At 43.6% G+C, this 15,443-nt stretch overlaps 1 protein-coding gene across 4 annotated transcripts; it reads right to left on the bottom strand.

Annotated features, from left to right (window-relative positions):
* Positions 1-2,141: 2,141 nt before the first annotated feature.
* On the bottom strand, positions 2,142-14,475 carry LOC120940040 (WW domain-containing adapter protein with coiled-coil-like). Of its 4 annotated transcripts, none has more exons than XM_040352594.1 (6): positions 14,324-14,475; positions 14,114-14,235; positions 10,490-10,522; positions 9,704-9,893; positions 8,852-8,979; positions 2,142-3,173 (listed from the first exon to the last, which is right to left on the bottom strand). In XM_040352594.1, the coding sequence occupies exons 1-6, from the start codon at positions 14,447-14,449 to the stop codon at positions 3,104-3,106; spliced, it is 669 nt and encodes a 222-aa protein (XP_040208528.1). In that variant the 5' UTR covers positions 14,450-14,475; the 3' UTR covers positions 2,142-3,103. The 4 variants fall into 4 exon arrangements, with proteins under 4 accessions (XP_040208528.1, XP_040208529.1, XP_040208531.1 ...); XM_040352595.1 differs by having other exon boundaries at positions 9,704-9,890; XM_040352597.1 differs by lacking the exon at positions 10,490-10,522.
* Between the last annotated feature and the right edge of the window lie 968 nt (positions 14,476-15,443).

The raw sequence follows: 15,443 nt of genomic DNA, 5'->3' as shown, positions 1-15,443 counted from the left end.
ACGGACACAGCCTTCACAAATCTTGACATATGGGTTATGTTTAGGGTTGTCCCGATACCACTTTAAGACCGAGTACAAGTACCGATACTTTTTTTCAAGTACTCGCCGATACCAAATACCGATACTTTTTTTTAATCTCATGTGACAGCAGCACGTGTCAGTCTTTTTTTTTTATCTTTAACAATTTGTTAATTTTTTTACAATTTACTTTTTTTTTACAATTTTTTTTATTTATAATGCTTTCTTTTTATTAAAGGGGGGGGGGGGGTGGACCGTGTCAGTGTGTTTATTTTATTTTTTACAATAATTTTTTTTATTCTTTATTTTTTTTATTTATTTTTTCAGCCCTGTTGGGGGGCTTTGGTGAGATATCAGGGGTCTTAACAGACCTCTGACATTTCCCCTTTGAGACAGGGAAAGGGACTAGGGACATATGTTCCCCAGTCCCTTTCTCAGCAGCATCAGCTGCGCTGAAAATGAATGGAGTGAAGTTATGTGAATGAACAGAGTCAGTAATCACTGACTCTCTCCATTCGGAGCAGTAAGGAGCCGGATTTAAGGGCTCCCTACCCCGCTCTCCATCCTGACAATTCCAGGGGGTGGTGGAGGAGCACGGAAGGGGAGAGAAACACGGCGGGAGAGAGAAACACGGGGGACACGGAGAGAGAGAGAGAGAGAGAGAGAGAGAGAGAGAGAGAGAGAGAGAGAGAGAGAGAGAGAGAGAGAGAGAGAGAGAGAGAGAAACACGGCGGGGGACATGGGAGACAGACTGCAGCAAAACGGAGGGGGGCTGGAGGACACGGGACAGTCAGCGGTGATCGTGTGTGGGGGAGTTACAAGCACCAATCACCGCTGATTTTAAAGCAGCTGAAAGCCGAGCGGGGGGAGGGGTGTAGAGAGAAGCGGAGAAATTACTTTTAAATCGATACAGCGGTGATCGGTGCTTGTAACTTCCCCACGCACTGATCACCGCCGACAGTAAAAGTATCAAGTACTCGGGCAAATGCTTGGTATCGGGACAACCCTAGTTATGTTCCTCCTCTCCTATGAAAAGGAACATAACCCATATGTCAAGACTTGTGAAGGCTGTGTCCATCTATGGACGACAGAGAAAAGGATTTTACGGTGAGTACAAAAATGTTCTCTTTTCGTCCATGGACAGACACAGACTTCACAAGTCTTGACATATGGGTTATGTTCCTGTTCATAGGAGGAGGAACATAACCCATATGTCAAGATTTGTGAAGGCTGTGTCCATCCATTGACGAAAAGAGAAAAAAAAAATCTATCCATTCACCGGTCAGAACGGAGATCTGCCTTATTTGCATACTGGATCCATCCAATCATTGCCAATAGGCAAACAAGAGAACAGTTCTGGGTCATGTACGAAGACCTTCGTGCACATAGGCAGATTTCCACTTTGTGTGTTTTACCAACGATTGGGGGGGCCCGACATCTAGTGCCCCTGAACCCGCAGATCGGCATTGGTTTAAATAATTCATAGCAGAAACCGTGCTATCCCTGCAGGTGGTAGTGCAGAATCACGGATATGTATGCAATTCTGCAAAGGAGAGCCTTCCTGTAGCAGAAATTGTTATGGGGCGGTCAGTAACTGGTTAAAAGGACAGGCCACTGTGTGCATGTCTATATCATCCAACCTCAATGCATCAGGAATGATGAAGTACAATGTAACATCTGGTAGTAGGAAAGGCAGAACAGTAGTAAGGACACTTGGATGTGCTGAAAAAAGCAAGACGCATATACTGACAGACCGCACCTTAAAGTACAACACATGAAATTTTATACCAAAATCACAATTATTGTATTTCTAAAATCAAATTGATGAATGTTCAAGAGCCAGCTAAACTAACTAGCAAAAGCAAGAGTGCCCCCTAATCCCAAAGAGTAGTGTTAGCCAAGCAGGACACTTTATTCCAGCTACTTCCAGATGCATACAGCTTTGGGTAAATGCAACAAAAAAATGCATCAGAGAGGAACAAATTCATGATTTGGTGATAACTTTACTTGTTTTAATGTATTTAAAAAAAATAATAACAATCCCTCACCACCCCCTCTCCTCAGTTCACATTACATCTTAATTTAATTCATACATAGAATAAAATGAGAGCAATACCGGCCAGTCTCTTTAAACAGGTTTATTACAACAGATACAATTCACATGTGACTAGCTTGTTGTCTTCTGTTCCCCCACACAACCATTTGAAGTATATTTTAACGCTGGGCAAAACGGACTTTCTTTTTTTTTTATGCTCTGTAAATTCATGGCTGAGCAAGAAATGTGCCTGCAAGCACACGTCGTGTGCGCAGATCGGCGGTCATCACAGGTGGAGGTACTTCAATAATTTATACAAACGAGTGGGTTCTTGACCAATCACTGCAATGTTAAGCTACTGTACAGAGGAATGAAAAAATATATAGAAAAAAAGTGCCATAGCAACAGTGCCATAAAAGGGGAGAGAAAAAATGAGATGCATGGGGGAGGGAAAAAAAATTCTTGTTATTTGGGAGGAACAATTCCAGGAAATGCCGGCAGGGATACCATAATGCAGCACCGATCTTAAAAATCAAGGCTGGGATGAGACAGTGACATCTAGCACAAATGTTTTGTACGTTGCCCAAAATGGCTGAGGATATTTTAGGACAAAGATACGACTGCTCTGTGCTGGTATCTAATTTCTGGAAACAAAGCAAGATTTCTGAATGATAAATTAAACAGAAAAAAAAATAAAAATAACAGCTAATTTTGCTGACAAGCTTACATGAAAAAGGCTAGGTTTTTACCACCTCAGCATTGATTAGTTTTGGATGTCAAAGCTCTGATACAACATGGGCGTCCCATGGCTTCAATCTACAAAACATATTTACAACGTGAAGGATACATCTACAAGTATATTCTACATTGAGGGTTTTACAAATCCTTGTATTTGTCCCCCTTGACTCCCTCCAGGCCCGCTTCTCCCCTGAATTGTCCATATGCCCGGCCTAACGGTCCAAAGTGTACTCTTATGCAGCTCAGAAAAAGTGTCGAGGCCGGGCTCGCTCTGCTTTACTGTCCAAAGTCCACGTGCAAGACAGAAAATCCTCACACCATGAAGGAATTCTGGTTTTTAAGTTTTTCAAGTTCTTTAATTTGCTGTCTCAAAAATAGTATCCTGGAAGAGAAAAGAAAAATCAAAGCTTTAGAAGTATAACAAGAAAATGTCAGTTTAAAGGGAAACTAAAGATCAACTTTTTAATCACCAACCTCCCAGAAGCGTGCAGATAAAGACTTCTTAGAAATTCCTGATCGGCATACTTTTTTAGATATGGTGACGCAAAAGCAGAAATTTTAGTTGAACTTTTTTTAATCAGCTAAAGAAATTCCAGGTGGATCAGGAAAAAAAAAAAAAAAAAAGTGTGCAAACTCTTAAAAGTGCATTTTATGCGCACTACTTGCACTGCCTTTGCAGTCTGCTGGGCATGCCACTACATTAATGGTACCCAAACGCAGACCACAGTGCATTTGTGGTCACATGATACGGCATTACCAAGCAATTCTGCATGGTGCGTTTTTAAGAAAGTAGTGCATGTACTTTGTGTGTTTCAGTGCGATCTGCAGCCCATTCAAATGAATAGGCAGAAAACCTGCGCTGCTGAGACTGACACAGGAAGGTGTGCGTTCCTGTACAACACTGTTGTAAACGAGCCCTTTGTGAGCGCACTGGCTTCTCGGCTCATTCATTGGTTGATTGAAAGCAGTGCAGCTGTTGGCTTGTGATGCCGTCAATCACATTCAATGACGCGGCGCGCCAGGGGGCGGACCAAGTGATAAAGTCTGTGGCTATGGCCGCAGGCTGTATAATGGGAGCGAGCCCACAAGAACTAACCTCCATGGGAGAGCTCGCATGAAGGGGGTTGGTTCTTGCGGGGAGTTGCCGAGAAAGCTGCAGAGGGACCCCAGAAGACGTGGATCGGGGCCACTCTGTGCAAACGAGCTGCACAGTGGAGGCAAGTATAACATGTTTGTTATAAAAAAAAAAAAAAAAATACATTGACCTTTACAACCCCTTACAAGTAAAAAAAAAAAAAAAGTACATTTTATTTTTGGAGCCTGTAAAGCAGGGGTGCCCAACCTTTTGAAGAGCGAGGGCCACTTAAGCGACTTGGTAACCAGTCGCAGGCCACAATGAGTGGATGGCAGCCCACTCTACTCTATAGAGCCCACACTTTAATTTATTTTTTCGGATCAGATTGGAGGTAGGCGTTTGTAAACGGGCACATGGAGGGTCCAATTGGGTCTGACTGACCGTGTCAAAGGGGCTTATGGCTCAGTGCAGGTAACCCACAGGTGCATTGCTCTGCACCTGCCGATCAGCTTGAAAGCAGCCCAGGACCGCTGCAGAACAGATATGCCCATATATACACTGATTTTAGTAATAAACTTACCTTTAATAACAGTATTTTATTCTATTCCATCCCAGAGCAGGAGGTCGTGGGCCACATCAGAGGGCTCCGCGGGCCACATGTGGCCCCCGGGCCACTGGTTGGGCACCCCTGCAGGTCTCCTGCAGACCTGTCAGTGTATTTGTGTGCCCTTACGGGCAAGCATAAACACTGACAGAAAGAATCGGAATCCACAGCGACGTGGTATTTCATTGAGAACTACAAGGCAACAGCCGCAAAGGATTTTGGTACTTGTAGTCTATTTCACAGAACTCTGAATAAATGGGTTGGCAGGGGGGGGGGGGGGGTTAGGCAGCAGCTGCAGCATTGGGAAAATGTTACACCCTAAAAATTTGTGGACAATGTAACAAGTTTCCAAAGGTTCACTTATCCTTTAAAATGCAGACCAAGTAGAAGAACCTGCCCCCCTTCCAGCACACTGCAGACTGGGACACTTGGCCGTCTGTGGGGATGGAATGATTTCTCTGCAAAAGCCTGACACAACCCCCTCCCGAGTCATCGCTAGGGGGGTCTCTAATCAGAAGGTAGCATTTGCTTCTCTGACTTCGGAACTTTAAGTGTGACTCAATAAGGGGCATGTGTAACCTCTGCAATGAGAAACAATGCTTCCACTCAAAGAGCAAGAATTACACTCTCTGGCATAAATGCAGGGGACAGGCTTTTTTACTTCGACTGTTAGAAATAAAATGAAAAACTAAAGACATTAAACATCTTGTTTTGCTGCATCTGGAATATATTTAGTGGATTTTAACTGAAAGCCCAATAGTGCTTTAGTAAATCCAGGCAACAGATGTATGGGGATCACTAAAGGCAAGAAACTTCATTCAATTTATCTGTAGTTACTTTGAATACGCGATCATGTGCAAGTTTAAGTGATTGTAAAGTGTTTTTCCTTTTTTCACACAACATGTTATACTTTCCTCTGCAGTTGGTTTTCCATAAAGCAGCCCAGATCCTCCCCCTTCTCGGGTCCTGCTTCGCTGCTCCTGGCCCCTCCCTCCTGTCGAGTGTCCCCACAACAAGTAGCTTGCTATGGGAACACCCTGAACCATATCACAGCTCCCTGTATTCATTCAGACACTGAGCTGCTGTTCGGCCCAACCCGCCCCTCTCCTGATTGGTTAACTGACTTTGATGGACAGTGGCGGGAGCCAATAGTGCCACTGCTGTATCTCAGCAACTCAGGGAGGGGAGAGTCCTGGATGGCCGAGGGACTCGTGGACATCTCTGGACAGAGATTGGGCTCAGGTAAGTATTAGGGGGTCTGTTACACACAGAAGGCTTTTTATCTTAATACACAGAATGCATCAAGAAAAAAAAAAAAAAACTTCTGCCTTTACAACTACTTAAACTTTTCACATGATTTTGCATAATTGAAACTAAATTTTCACTCAATTTATGAAGTGAAGATTTTTAACTCCTATGCCTGGTACAAATGTTAAGTTTTGTTTTCAACCCAGCGAGCTAAACAATGTGATGTTAGTACAGCAATCTCCCCGTTGTGCTACTGTGTTCTGACTTGGGGACCACCCACAGGCCAGAACACTGCGGTCAGCGCTCGTGGAAATTGGCTGCAAGCACTGACCAGATGGCGATTATCTTGCATTCTCATTCGACCGATGCCAGCCAGGAGATTGGCTTGTCGGACAAGCAGCTGTACACACGGGCTGAAAGTCGGACAGTTTCTACTGTATTGGCTGATTTTTCCCCGTTTGTATGGGGCTTTAGTAAAGCAGCCTAAGTGCAGAATCCTTTTCTTAACCACTAGCCGACCGCGCACCGCCGTTCTACGTCGGCAGGGCTGGGCGAGAGCACGTAGTATAACGTCCTCTCTCTCAGCCGCCACTAGGGGCACGCGCGCGCCCCCCGCTCGCCCCCGACTCCCGTGCGTGTGCCCGGCGGGCGCGATTGCCGCTGGGCACACGCGATCGCTCGGTACAGAGCGGGGACCGGGAGCTGTGTGTGTAAACACACAGCTCCCGGTCCTGTCAGCGGGGGAAACGCTGATCTTCTGTTCATACAATGTATGAACAGAGGATCAGTGTTTCCCCTAGTGAGGCCACCCCCCCTACAGTAAGAACACACCCAGGGACATACTTAACCCCTTCCCCGCCCCCTAGTGTTAACCCCTTCACTGCCAGTGGCATTTTTATAGTAATCCAATGCATTTTTATAGCACTGATCGCTATAAAAATGCCAATGGTCCCAAAAATGTGCCAATACCGAAAAAAAATCGCTGATCGCCGCCATTACTAGTAAAAAAAATATATTAATAAAAATGACATAAAAATACCCCCTATTTTGTAAACGCTATAACTTTTGCGCAAACCAATCAATAAACGCTTATTGCGATTTTTTTTTACGAAAAATATGTAGAAGAATACGTATCGGCCTAAACTGAGGAAAAAAAATGTTTTTTTTATATATTTTTGGGGGATATTTATTACAGCAAAAAATATAAATTTTTTTCAAAATTGTCGCTCTATTTTTGTTTATAGCGCAAAAAATAAAAACCGCAGAGGTGATAAAATACCACCAAAAGAAAGCTCTATTTGTGGGAAAAAAAGGACGCCAATTTTGTTTGGTAGCCACGTCGCACGACCGCGCAATTGTCTGTTAAAGCGACGCAGTCCCGAATCGCAAAAAGTACTCTGGTCTTTGGGCAGCAATATGGTCCGGGGGTTAAGTAGTTAATTGGCAGATTCACATATGCTTTTTTTTTTTTACGGACACTATTTGCAGTAGCAAATGCTGTTGTGAACCACATCTAAACAAGCTACCATGACTTATCTATGCCACTTCAATGTGCATGGATTTATATGCCCAATTGTATTGTAACAGTACTGTCGGCCCTCACATTGCAAAGCACTGCACTAACTGTTGGCGCCATATAAATCCTGTATAGCAATAAATACAGCCCTGTCTAAGCAGGTGCCACAATGCAAAGTGGGTCTCCCTGCACAGGCCACTAAGGCATCCACAAAGTTTTGTATGGGGTGCCCAACATGATCTGCATCTTCCCCAACATTGAAGGGCCTGGGAGGCTTCCGTGGTTAAAATTTACCAACAGCATAGAATATGTACAGGCACAGTACGTTTTCTGCTCTGTCAGTAGGGGTGCAACGGATCGTCATTGATCCGTGATCCGCACGGATCAACCTATTCGGATCGGTACACATGTGATCCGTATGATCCGTACATTGCGAGCTCCCTCAGCCTCCTCTCACTGCAGTACACTGACTGACAAGAAAGGAGGAGGCGCTAGCACTCGGCCAATCAGGATGCAGAACAGAAGCGACGACCCAGAGTTGCCCTGCCTCCAAACCAATCATCGGGCGCGTTACAAGCAGGCAGCGTGTGTTAGTGTTTTGGCCGGAGCCATGTGTGAAGGGAGAAGGAGCGCTGCGGAGCCCGGGGGGGAGGAGGAGGGGGAGGCCGAGTGTTTGTTATTGTATTCCTGGACGGGGGGACGGGGGAGGATGCTATTCGGCATCACCAGCACTGGACGAGGACGAGAGCAGAACACATACGGTAGTTAATACATTGCGAGTATATGACACATTCCTCCCCTCCACACTGTGTCCCCTGTCATCACACACACACACACACTATGGGGACACCATCATACCCCACAATAATCACTGACAGGTGAAGCCCTGCTGTGTGTGTCCGATCATATATTTTTTTATAGTTATTTTCAACACAAAACTGAGCTTATGTGCATAAATACAGTGTTTAAAAAACCAACAGACTGTTTAGTTTTAAAAGCAGCAGCAAACCTTACATGCTTAATAATGTGACAGAACACCTCTGATTTCACATTTAGTTAAATGTGAAATCAGAGGTGTTCTGTCACATTAGCAAGCATGTGAGGTCAGCAGGTTTGCTGCTGCTTTTAAAATGTAACATGTAAACAGTCCGTCGGATTTCCAAACACTGTATTTAAGCATATAAACTCCATTTTGTGTTGAAAATAACTATGAAATATAAAACTCTGGTGGGTGTAACAAGATTTTTTTATTTTTTTTGCTGATCCGAAAATGATCCGATCCGTGACTCCTGATCCGAGGATCGATCCGATCCGTGAGTTTTTTGATCCGTTGCACCCCTATCTGTCAGTGGCTAACAGATGATGCAAACACATGCTCAGTAATACTAAAAAGCTGATGGCTCATACTGGTTAATAAGCAGTCTCTCTCATTTCTATTTAGACTCTCTTGCCAACAGGAACAAAACCAGCATACAAAAACCATTCACATGCTGATTAAAAAAGTTCACCGATTTGCAAAAAAAGCTTTCACCGGTAGAATAAAAAAAAATAAAAATAAAAAAATGTAAATGATGTAATACACACAGTAAGTACAGAGGGAAAAAAATGATTACACACCTTTGCTCACGCAAAGTTGCTTGAATTTCACATACTCGAACTAAAGACCTTAAATTTTTCAACTCTGTGCAAATTTCAGACATGTGAATGCTTCCCATGTTGTGGGCTTCTTCACGTAACCTTGATGCCTGAAACAAGCAAGACAACAAAAAAAAAAATTACAAATTTACTTGCCAATGAAAATGCTTTAAAAAAAAGACTATCCTGCATTATACGAGGAAACAAAGTATTATAAATTAATCCACAACACAAAAAAAATCCATTTAATCCTGACATTATCTGAAAACATTGATGGACAACCTAATATATTGCACAGTCAGATATAAAAAACACCCCAGTCCTTCGTGCACTGCAAATATATAGGTCAGAAAAGGGGATATAATATAAAATCTGACCAAAAAAATCTGCCCAGCTGCCCTGGAGCTCATTCCAACCACCTACATATGGGGAAATAAAGGGGGGCACCAAATGGTAAGTAAGCAACGTCTCAGTGTGATCACTTCTATTTATCTCTACTTAGACTCAAATAATGTATTCCCTATAATCCAATGACCACCGCCCACACATTGCAAAGAAGCACTCTATTAGAAAAGTCCTGCACTAGATAAACATTGGGGAGGGAGATTTACTAAAACTATTGCACACAGAATCTGGTGCCAATGTGCATAGTAACCAATCAGCTTCTAAATTCAGCTTGTTCAATTAACCTTTGACAACATAGAAGCCGACTGGTTACTATGCACAGCTGCACCAGATTCTGTGTGCTCCAGTTTTAGTAAATCTCCCCCATTTGTTTACAAACGCCATCAACCACAAAGAAGGGGGGGGGGGGGACTTGATAGTGAATATTACCTGCTTTTCAGCGTGCTCAGCAGGCCAGCCTTGCACATGCTTAATAAGGTTTTCATTGAAGTAGGCAGCTAGCGTTGGCGTCAGTGAAGATGAAGATGATCGTGCAGACGAGTTCTGTTGTACAGACGACGTGCTTGATGCACAAGTGTTGGAGGCAAGATTGGGGCTTGGAGACGGGCTTCTCTGACTACTAAAAAGGAGACCGAAGAGAAACATTTATGTAATGGTCCTGACGTCTCTGCTCCATTTGATATAACAAGAGTATGAAAAGGAGGAGGGGGGGGGGTTGAAAAAACACACACTGCACAACAATCCTTTTGCAAAACTACATATTTATTGACAAACTATTCAAAAAGAAAACTACAGCTTTGTTTTCTGGGGTGGGGGACTTGCTTTAGTGATAGGTATTTGATATGACCTATGACCTTAACATGTGCTAATCTTCTGCTACCACCATCATAACCTTTGCAGTACCCAAAATATTGCACTAGGTGTCACTGATGTACGCACCAAGAGATCTTATAAAAATTCCTTCCCATCTGAAGACTCCTCACGCTACCTCCTTCATTTCCATGGCACACTTCACCTCCAAAAAAAATTTCCTGAAAAGCACAAAGCCCCTTCCCTGGAGCTCATAAAAGCGGACACAGTCAGCTGGTTACATCAATCTACCTTCACAGCCTGCTCTTTATTCTACATTCTCAGAAAGCCTACATTTTATAACAGATACATGGCACAAGGAGAGTGGAAAAGGCAACAATTATAGATCATTTGACCAAGACTCACTATTTATGCACCACACCTTGGCTCCATTCACTTCTACAGATAAAAAAAACAAAACAAAGGAAAATAAAAATTACAAGAGCCACCAAGCTTCCCTAACACATTTCGCTCCAATAGGGGTTTAGTCATTGGGATCTCTCCAAGTCATTTATTGAAAAAACATGTCAGAAATGTGGTGGGTCTTGAAACAACCTTTCTGACATCTGTGGTGGTACAGTACAGTGGTGGTACAATTTATTCCTTTTACTTTATACAATGCAGGAAGCAGACAAACCTTGCTTAAAGGGTAAGTTCACCTTTGGGAACAGGTGACAAGTTTCAGCCATATTTAGGGTGGAACATGCAACATAGTCCAGGAGCTGCAGCCTTAACACCCCCCCCCCCCCCCCCCCACACCCAGTGAGAGCTTACTGTATGAAAAAAAACGTGGCTGTGTGGGGCTCAACCTACCCGGCCACGTCATTCATTCACAGAGTTCTTTGAGGCTGTCGGCTTGCCATTTCAATGAACTACCAGGGCACTGTTAAGCGCTCTGGTAGCTCATTATCTCTTCCTGTCAGTACGAGGAGAGAGATTCACTGACAAGTCTGCAGGAGTCCTGCAAGCACTTTATTTTTTTACATGCATAAAGATGTACATTTATTTATAATAAAAAAAAAAAAAAAAAAAAGGTGAACTTATCCTTTAAACCTTGCACTCCACCTGTGGCACAACAGCAAGTTCACCCGGAGCATTACTTTTGTGGTACTACTGTATGTGGGCTTTAAAATGGACCACCCCTGCCAAGCTCACACCACATACTAAAATGTATAATCAAGGTGAACTCCAATACAGAGATGGGCTAAGCAAAGCATTCAAAAAACCCCCAAAAAACTCAGCTCTGGGGCAGAGCCACTGTACAATCCGATGTTAGTACAGCGATCTCCCCACCCTGAGCGGTTGTGTTGCCCCCTTGCCAGAACACTCTGATCAACGCTTTCAGCCATTGGCTAAGTGTGCTGATCGGGAGCTGGTTGGCTGCTGGTTTTCCAGCATGCTCGTCCGACAGAAGCCGGCCAAGCGACACAGTCCGCAATAGCACTCTAACATGGAAACAAACATTTTGTATCTAAAAACTGAGCCAAGAGAAACTTCCACCCCACAAAATAACAAAAAAAACACACACACCACATCAGCTCAATATTTGTATGCGTTTCTGATTAAAACTCTATAACTTGCAAAATTAGATAAAAATCTTTTACAAAAAAAAGTTTAAAACATGATTTTAGAAGAAAAAAAACATAGTTAAAAGGGAGAAGGAGAAATCAGTTAATTACAATTGGTTTAGGGTTAAGGATTAATGGGTTAAAATAAAGACACATTAAGGCTCCTTTCCCACTGCTGTGTTGTTGCCACAGGAATCCAGCACTTGCACCAATCTGAATTTTTCCTGCTGGAATAACCAGGTTATGCCCTCAGCAGTGGCTGCTCAGCCCTTTTAAACTAATGGTGGGCTGATAGTGGCCACTATTATTCGCATGTAGCCACACAGAGCAGTTAGCTGCAGATAGGGACAGATGTCCAAGACTGGACGCAGACTGCCTATAGTTCTACTTCAGCTATTATATGCAGACTCAGCCATTGAACTGAAGATGAAGGAAACAAAGTAGATACAAAATTTATGTTTGTATCTCTATCTCCTGTATGAACAGTTTATAAATCCTGCATAATATGCTGGCCATACACTATACGAAAAATCGTCCGAATGTCAGTCAGTTGGATGTTTTTGAGCCAAAAAATGAAGGACAAGCTTGGAAATTTTCTGCCGAATGATAAATTAAAAACTTGGTGATTCTCGTCTGAACTGTTTGCACTAGGTATATGTAAAAAAATGGATTCATTTATGTCCAAAAAATGATCGGTCATTACATGATGGCACCATCGTTTGCTCTCACGGCAGAATTTTTTTCGAAAATGGGTTTGGCCGATTTTTTGTATAGCATAATGTATGGCCCAGCATAAAGCCTCGTACATACGATCGGATTTTCCAAAAACAAATGTGTAATGGACGTGTTTTGTTGGATAATTCGACCGTTTGTACACGCCATTGGACAATTGTTGTCAGAATTTCCAACAGCAAATGTTTTATAGCATGCTTTAATTTTCCAAGAACAAATGATTATCTGATCGTGTGTACACAAGGAATGCTCCGAACCAATGCTTACCATAAGACAACATTAGCAGAAGTTGTCCAAAGGGTGGCACTAAAGAGCTGAAAAACCATGTCATTTTATATATGTTGGCTGAAAAAGTTCTGCCGTCTGTATGCAGAACAAGTTCACAGCCAACACCCTTTGCACAAAATTCCACAGATTTTTCGGGTGAAAATCCGATCGTGTGTACGAGGCTTTAGGCCGTGTTTTCTGACAGCAGCTTTTACTATTGCTGAATTCACCCAACACCTGGTGATTTTGACAAAATAGGGGTGCTTCGGCGGGGCAGAAAGTTGTACTACACAGCCTGTGTATTTCAATGAAGCACCTTAAGGTGCAGCGTGGTCACATGATTGCTGATCCTTCCCATCCCCCCCAGGAATACAGACCCTATTAAAGGGATGCTAGAACTGGTCGGAAAGGGGTTAGAGACCAATTTTTAATCATAAATAAATCAGATTATAGTGCGCAGTGCAAATCCCACGATCTGTGGCTTTGAAATCGTGTTGAAGCGAGATTTCAAAGCCGCACCAGTGTGAACAGGGGGTTAATCTCCCATTTCATACATCTCAGGGGGGGGGGGGGGGGGGGGGGGGGGGGGGGGGTTGGAATGGCCAGATTTCTCAAAAATGGTTTGTTCCCTGGCCTGTCCAAAGAGCCTGTCATAGATTATCCCCTGAAAACTGCAGGCGACTGGTCATTTCTGAACTCAATGGTTCTGAGTCACACACCAAAGTAAGTCTAAACTTTTTTTTAATAAAATCATTAAGTACAGAACCCAAAGTATCAGTATGCCAGTCAACGAGCATTTCCAGGAGAGGTCAGCAATGGAAGCCTCTCCTGATGGACTTTAGCTTTTGGTTTGATATCAGGCTGGCCAAGAATATCGCCATGAGGTGTAAAAACCAGCGTATAATTTAACTTGCCAGCAATCATGTTTTAGGTGTAGTTGGATCTTTGAGACAAGACTAGAATTGATGTAATTCAGAACATACTAACCAAGCACATTTAAAAGTTCTAGAAACAAGGCGTTCGGCCGCTTTCACACGGGCACCTCCGTTGGACAGACTCTGCTTGCTCAGCAGATTCCCGCTGAGCAGGTGGATGAAAGGTCCTTCTGCGCTCTACAGAGCAGAGACAGACTCAGTCTCGCTCTCCTCTATGGGGATGATTGGGTGAAAACAGACCGCCTTGTCAATTTTCATTCAATCCTTTCAGATACGCCAGACGGCTGGAAAATAGGACCAACTGTCTGGATTAGGCAGACATATCACCGCTGACGTCCGCCGATCCATAGGAGTGACTGGAAGGTCCGGTCAGCTCCGCCTGAAAAACTGACAGGCGGACCTGATCGGACCACCCGTGTGAAAGGGGCCTTAGGTTTGACTGCACAGATGTAAACTGTAAATAACACAAAAGCCCATACAGTACTTGCCTCTGACGCTGAAGGTTTCTGGGGGAGGCAGGTTCATGACCTTGGGATTTTTCTGCAGTCGATGACTGCTGTTGTACTGTCTGTGAAGATGGTCCTTGTTTAGCACCAACTGCAGTACTGGCCTAGAATGAAAACCAGGTATGATCACCAACAATGAAGAATCAGTGCATTTCATGACAAAGGGGAGTGAAAAGTCAAAGAGGCTTCTACCTTTGGCTGTGAAGATACAGGCGTGGTGTTTAGCAAGGGTTTATGTGGAACAGTGTTAGTCTGCGGCGTGCTGATTCGGGGGGACACGTATGACCTTGGTGATGAGGCATCAGACGTCAAAGACATGGGTGACTGATTGGATTGTGTAGCTGAAACAAGAAACATCTTGTAAAAATGAAAATCTCTTGCTCTTTTAATGTCAGATACAACCCAAAATGTTCTTTAACCACTTCAATACAGAGCTTTGTCACCCCCTTCCTGCCCAGGCTAATTTTCAGCCTGCAGTGCTGTTACATTTTTAATAACAATGCGCGGTCACGCAGCACTGTACCCTTATGAAATGTTTGCAACTTTGAGACAGAGCTATCTTTTGGTGGCATTTAATCACTTCTGAGCTTTTATTATAAAATTTTGCAAATAAGTAATATTTCTCCTTCACTGATGTGCACTACTCCTGGGGGAGGCAAGGATAGGCGGCACTGATCTGCCTAACTTGTGACCGGCTCTCTTCTTACACTGACAGCGTGTGAGGAAAAGAAAGCAGTTGACCAGCAAGTATGCTTACATGTGATCACATGGTAAAGAGCTTCTGTGAATGGTCATTTACCAGATCTGTTATCAGCTGTGTCCAAAAGAATACAACGATCACAGAGCACCCCAGAGGGGTGCAGGTTTTGGAGGACATCCATGGACACCCTCTCAGAATAGCCACACTGTGGCATTTTTTCAGCTATAGCGGGGGTCTGGAGTGGTTATAAGCCTTTTTCCCTAAAATAAACATGTTATACTTATCTGCTCTGTAATGGTATTGCACAGAGCAGGCTTTTACCTTCTCCTATGGGGTCCCCCACTGGCACTTTCTGCTCCTCCACTTTTTCAAGTGACCCCCATATCAAGCGTGCTGCTATTTGCTCACTCCCAAGCCAAGTTGCATGCGTCCATAAAACACAGCCTTGCTTGGCCCATCTGCCTTCTCACAGGGTTTTATTGACAGCAGCAGAAGCCAATGGCTGCCTGTGTCCTGTAAGAGCAGGGAGAGGCCTGCTGGGCACAGTGCTGGATCGAGAAAGGACTCAGGTAAGTGTTTATGGAGGTCTTGACTTTAGAACCATGAGTCACA

The sequence above is a fragment of the Rana temporaria genome, chromosome 5 (assembly GCF_905171775.1).
Source record: "Rana temporaria chromosome 5, aRanTem1.1, whole genome shotgun sequence".
NCBI classification, from domain to species: Eukaryota; Metazoa; Chordata; class Amphibia; order Anura; family Ranidae; genus Rana; species Rana temporaria.
Note: the sequence above shows the minus strand (reverse complement) of the source record. Positions and strands in the feature narration are given on the sequence as shown.